The 6798-nt window shown below is 31.8% G+C and overlaps 1 protein-coding gene across 1 annotated transcript in view; it reads left to right on the plus strand.

Annotated features, from left to right (window-relative positions):
- LOC145689226 (uncharacterized) overlaps positions 1 to 2909 on the plus strand; it is a 28074-nt gene extending 25165 nt beyond the window's left edge. Inside the window, exon 4 of the mRNA XM_081763364.1 lies at positions 1865 to 2909. Within this exon, the coding sequence (XP_081619490.1) occupies positions 1865 to 2866 (1002 nt within the window). The 3' untranslated portion in view covers positions 2867 to 2909. The remainder of the gene's footprint in view (positions 1 to 1864) is intronic.
- The last annotated feature ends 3889 nt before the right edge of the window (positions 2910 to 6798 follow it).

A 6798-nucleotide genomic window follows, 5' to 3' on the forward strand; every position in this document is an offset into this window, starting at 1 on the left:
GATTTAGGTATTCATGGAAGTGAAGCAAGCAGCATCATACTTAATTCTCCTTTGCTTCTCCAGGTTGCACCAGGTGCATATTTTAATGAAGTTGGTTGAATCTGAGAGTACATTGACCCGAGAGTAGAACGAGAAAATAATTTCATATCCTAGCAGAAGATCAAACTCGGGCCGCCTAAATAACAATAGATGCCTTACCGGCTACCCTACTACGGCTCTTGTGAGCTATTTATAAATGAATAAGAAAATTAGAGGAAAAAAGTAAGAATTAGCTTAAAAGCTAATTTAAGCTTTCCTTGATAAAAACGACAATTTTATTTTTTAAAGAAAAAACAAATATTAACAAACGGAAGAAAGAGATGCCACTTCGTGGCGTAAATAAGTCACGCCTAACTAATGTGCAATGAAATAACAACCTTGACTCATATATCTTTCTTCCAAATAAATTATTATATTTTGTTGGCACCGAAAATGACTTATGTAAACCGAAACATTGAGAAAACATATTAAGAACTCTAAGCACGTTTAATTTCATGATAACAAACATAAAAATAGGGAAAGAAACGAATTATAATTCAGACTTATATTGCAGAAAAACACGAACTTCTTAGTTTTTATCTGACTTTATATTATATCTATCTATCTATCTATCTATCTATCTATCTATCTATCTATCTATCTATCTATCTATCTATCTATCTATCTATCTATCTATCTATCTATCTATCTATCTATCTATATTGTCAAGGGTGCCCATGTTTTGGTCGCCAGGGTGGGGGGCAAGTATAAGATACATTTCAAATGTAGTCTCAAATTTTGAGGTAACTATTCTAAAAAAATTATTGAGTTTTCGATCTTCCGAAGTACAATTTCTACTAGAGGGGGGGGGCAAGCGTCCCACCTTGCTCTCTGATGGACGCCCTATATATATATATATATATATATATATATATATATATATATATATATGTGGTAATATTTTAGTTTCAGTAAAAGATATATTTTTCGACTAAATACCTTTAGTTCATACTTCCGGAATAAGTTACCAGTCCAAGGAAGAAAATTTTGTTCATATTAAGACCATGATCTTAGCGTTATTATTATTATTATTATTATTATTATTATTATTATTATTATTATTATTATTATTATTATTATTATTATTTAAAAGTATCTCATGAAGAAAATGTATTGGAGAAATTACTTTTGAAATGCATGCTTGATCACTTACACGAGCTCTTCTAGCTCTGAAAATAAAGCTAAATAAATAATAATACTAACAAGAATAACTGAAATGTGTCTTTGAAGTAATATAATAAAGAGTATTTTAAACTGCCTGTTGATCGATTTAATTATTTTAAACATTTAAGACATTTTTGCATTTCAATCAATTAATTTTATGCGGAATTATTTTAATGATTATTTAAAAAAAAAAATAAACTGAAATTTTGTTTCCTGTTACTGATTTCTACTGCAAAGTTATTTAAATTCACAATAAAACAATATACATAGCAGACAATACACTTATTTAACTGGTACATATCTAGGTATAATGCAAATTCATGTTTTAAAATAGGGACATTTAAACACACTTGAAAAATGAATAAATAAAATCTCATCAATAAAGTTCCAGTGTATTTCAAAGAAAACAGATGGTTAATATAGATACTTGAGTGATTTTTTTTATATATTGTTAATGTTTAGAAAACTGTATCCGGAGTTCAATAGGGGATAACTTAAGACTTTTGCTTCAGAATGTACACTTTTAAAATTAAATAAGGTTTCAATTTTAACTTTCGGCTTTTTTACAGTAGAGATGATTCTGTTTTACTATAATATGTAATAATTTCTCTTTATATTTCAGTATAACAAATGCGCAACAACCTCAAGAGGAGGAGTTGATGATCCTTATATAATCCCAGAACGTTTGTCTCCCTTCACGCAATGTCGCAACCCTGGAGTTAACTGCTTAGGATGTAGCACGTTACTGTTGTGCAATAGAAACTATGATGGCTCAGCTAGTCCGGTTTTGAGTTTTAATTGCTTGGAGAACGGAGGAGCACGTTATTGTGACGAAGCTCAAGGCACGTGTGTCTCTGAAGTACCCCAATGTGCAAGAGAAAGAGAGCCTTCTCAAGTGCTGCCGCAACAACCACCACCAGCAGCGCCTGTCTTTCCTTTAGCACCCTTCCGCTGTCGAAGAAGAGGAGTCTTCTCGAATTCAGAGTCCACAGACTGCTCCAGCTTCAATGAGTGCTTGAGAGCAGGTGCTCGACCTAGGAAAAGATTCTGTAGAGGCAATACAAAGTTCAGTAACACGTTTAAAGCGTGTGTGTCTCCTTTGTTGGCACCTCCAGAATGCTTCAGAGCGAATCAACCGACGTCTTCTGTATTCCAGTGCCCTTATGAGGGAAATTTTATTGATCCTTCTTCACAAGACTGCACACGGTACTTTGAATGTAAGAGTTTTGGAAGCCGTATGAACCAACTTGTTCCAGTGTCTCGTGTTTGTGATTTTGGCGAGGCTTTCAACGACGGAGTGGGGCGTTGCATGAACTCGTATTTTGTAAGATGCAACGCTGCATCCCCATCGAAAGAGTATGAAGACTATGACAATGACAAGGAGATAGCTTGTCCCTCGAGGGATGGCACTTTCCGAGATTCAAATTTTCCAGCTGATTGCAGCAAATATATTGTTTGTGTTAATGGGTATATTGTTGATAGAGGAAGTTGTCCTCCAGGTTTCGGATTCATTCCGTCTCCTGACGGTCGAGTCAATTGTAGTCCGAGTGACTATGTTCCGGAATGTTTAAGAATGAAATCGTCACACACTCCTCGCAATTTTCTTCTGAACTTTTTCTCGTAATATACTATTTCTTTTGGTCACTTAGTTACCAAAATATAGGGAGCAGAAAGATTTTTAAAATGAAGGGTTTAAACAGAGGCGAATCTAAAAGGTGAAAACTGGAAGGGGTTAGCAGCCTGAATCCAAACTATAATAGGTATGTCATAAGATTATTATAAACTTTCAAAAATACATAAATAGATCTAATAGCTAAAATTATTTTTGTTATTAAAAAACTGGGGACCTAGACCCTTTGGCCTTGGGCTAAACCCGCCACTGGATTTAAATAATTTGAATATAAATATAACATATTGATAAATATTTTGATTCGAACATATTGATAAATAATACCATATTTATCTTTTACAAAACTAGTCAAACAGCCTTGAAAGCAGAAAAAAATTGAAAGTTTTTTTGTACAGCTAGTCAAATAGCCTCGAAAGTGGAAACATTTTCAAAAAGAAAATGGAAGATTTAAAAATTTGAATATAAAGATAATATGTTGATAAGTAAAACCACCTTTTCTTTCTGTAAATTTAGTCAAATAGCTTTGAGTAAAAGTGGATATATTTACTAACAATCACTCCCTTTTACCTTCAAACTATGTGCTAACTCTCAACTTCACTCTAATTTAGTAAAATGAGAGAAAGTGAGGATGAGGACTGTCCTTATGTGAGCAAAATGAGTGAAGGCGTTCATCTCTACTCTTGTAGATTACATTACAAAATTTGGAAATTTGGATACGCCCAGCTAAAGTCTGAATCAGCATAATTATTCTGCCACCGAATCAGTTCACTTGTCATACGTTAGGAACTCGCATGTACCACGCTATACTCTATGTTTTGGCGTAAATATCTTCGATTGGTTCTGGTCTTATATTTCTCCTCTCTCTCACAATTTGTATTGTACTTACTATCAAATCTCTAATGGGATTTTTTTTCTCAAATATGCCATATCATGATTCCTTTTCTTCTTTTTAACTGTTTCCAGTATTGTTGTTCTGTCTCCAATTTCCTTGATGGATTTCTGTTCCTTCTATGTAATATTCTCCATTCCTATCCATACCTTATTTCCAACGCTTTTAATATTTTTTTTTCATTACTTTTCTGTAATAGTCACTTTTCTGCTCTATAACAATATACTGCTTCACATGAAACATTTAATTAGACATTTCCATAATTCTTTACCTAACAATCCTCACAATATACTTTTCTTCTTCCTATACCCTCATCCATCATTCATATTCTTACTTCTTACTAGCCGTTCTCATTTTCTCAAATGCGCTGCTACCTAGGTATTTCAAACTAGTCATTTAATCTACTTTCTTTCCTCTAATTTTCTTAGTTGGCTCTGTTTCTTTTTTCTCAATTATTTTCTTTTTTAACGTTCCGTTTTATTCTTTGTTCTTCATAACTTTTCCACGATTTTTTTTCAATATTTTGTTAATTATCATTTCAGATTAAATTTTACTAGCCATATCATCTTCATATACTGAATGCTCTTATCTTCTACGGAAATAGTGTAAACCCTATGTAGATTTTTCTAAACTGCTTCTTCTAAATATACATTTAATAGTCTTCGTTGAAGGCCATTATCTTTCAAACTAATAGTTTCCTCTCCCATTGTAATAATCTGACATTCTTTGTCCTTTTGTAACTCTAACACTTTGGATCATATTTTCCACTGTCATTTTTCTCCTTTTCTAACTCTAATTCCTTAAGCCATACTTTCTTCTGTCATTCTTTCTTTTCTTCTAACACTTTGGGTCATATGTATGTTTATTAAAATCGTTTTGTTCCTTTCACTCCCATTCTAACTTCTTTGGCACTTCCACCAAGGCAATCAAGTACGTTCGATCAAATGTTTTGTCAAAATTAATAATCATCTCATTTACCCGGTTCTCTTTTCCAATAAATCTTACCCAAATAAACCGTCTCTTGTACCCTTCCCTGTTTTAAGCACCCGTTGAGAAGACACAGAATATATTGTAGACCAAATTTCAATAATAAGATATAAAATACGAAGATTATCTCCTAGGGTAATTTTTTCTGTGTTACCACCCCTCTCAGCTTTAAGGAATATACTCTAAATATGTGTTATATTTCGATATAGTTACTATCTGTAAATTATGGCTGTGATTTTTTCTCAAATACAGATCATTCTTTGCATAGCAAACATCTAAAGAATGATACATCATTTTGAGGTTCATCGAACGTACTTCCAAACATGAATGTAATGCAATTTTTATGCAATTCACTGCAAGTTTTATATAAAAAAACAAACTGAAAACTTAAAATTCTAAGACTTGGTAATGTATTAGACTCACAAATGTCTCCACTTGCCACATGCAAGTCGGCAAAATAATAATAATAATAATAATAATAATAATAATAATAATAATAATAATAATAATAATAATAATAATAATAATAATAATAATAATAACTAAAGCTGTTAGTTATTTGTAAGAAAATTGCCGAGCGAGTGAGAAACAGACAGCGCACTAGCGTTTCTAAACGTTAAAAGACTTCGGTTGCTGTAACGAAACCAAAGAGTGTTCATAGTCTAATTATACTGTAGTTATTTGTGTCCTATCATTTGACTAAATTCCTCAGACTTTATTTGCATTAACCAGCATATGAATAACTAATACGATACAAAGAATGCGTGTTGCAGCTGCTCAAAATTTGGAAATAAAAATATCATTTCAAACTTTTTAAAAAGCATATAGCAAAAGGTGCTTTCTGGGGGAATAAGGATGACCAAGGGCAAAATTAGACCATGAGAAAATCATCGAGAATAGTACGTCTGAGAACTCATTTCAAAGTGCATTTTAAGAACATTACTCTCAATATAACTCCAGATTAACAGAAACAATATGTAAGAAAACGTTCGATGCACAATTGCTAACTTTTTAGGGAAACAGTTATTAGACTTTTCAAAGACAAGTATACGTATTAAAACAGAAATATTGCTGTCAAGAAGGTAACGAAAAAACTTAGATACAAAAGTATGCTGTTTATTTAACATAAGCTTCTCTATGTTAACTCTCATGTTATTATAAACAAAGTGAAAAGACCAGGTTTCAAGTTTAATGTTAGTCTTAAACTTTGAGCCTTATGTAAAATTAATTTCATTTGCTTAAGAATGAACTTTACCGTTGATAAAAATGTTTAATAAAACCCACACTTGTATCTTTTTAAATTGTATCAAAGAACAATTAGATAACTGTTTACGGTTGATGTAATTTAAATGGCTCTTCAAATTTGTATCAATCTCGCATGCATGCTTTGATGAGGGTTCCAACCTCCCTGCGTAGTTAACCTACTCGACCTCTTGAGTACAAGGGAGTTCAGTGTAACAAACTCACAATTGTGTTGGAGTTGCAAACTCAACTTGGATATGTATTTTTCAAATGATATTACACCAAGAAAATTATTCATTGTATGTTAACTTTTTTATTAATTAAATATTTATATTATGATTTTGTGCTGAGGCTAAATATAGAGTGTGTTAAAATAGAAAGCAAATTTGCTACTTAAGATATTAATTGTAAGTTATATGTACTTCTCAAGTAACTATCGTTTTGTAAAGGAACAGTACCTTACATCTACACATGTATAATGTGTATTACTCATCTATAAGATATACTGTACTAAATTTACCATTACTTTACTGTATCGAGGCAATTTCCTAATTTTTTTGTAACTATAAATTATTTCTTTTTTACTGAATAAAGTATTTTTATTACATGTACCTAGGTGTGTTTAATGTACTTGACGATACGTTTATAGGATCTTATCTGGTCTACTTGTTAGATACTAACAGTATGGGAAACAAATATATTTTCCATAAGTAGAAGCTCTGCTTTGTATATAATTAAACACAAACAAACTATTTGCTGAGCAAAACAATATTTTTACATTAAATAACTACATACGTGTGACAGTTTC

The sequence above is a fragment of the Thermobia domestica genome, chromosome 7, assembly GCF_964235325.1.
Source record: "Thermobia domestica chromosome 7, izTheDome1.hap1.1, whole genome shotgun sequence".
In the NCBI taxonomy this organism is placed as follows: domain Eukaryota; kingdom Metazoa; phylum Arthropoda; class Insecta; order Zygentoma; family Lepismatidae; genus Thermobia; species Thermobia domestica.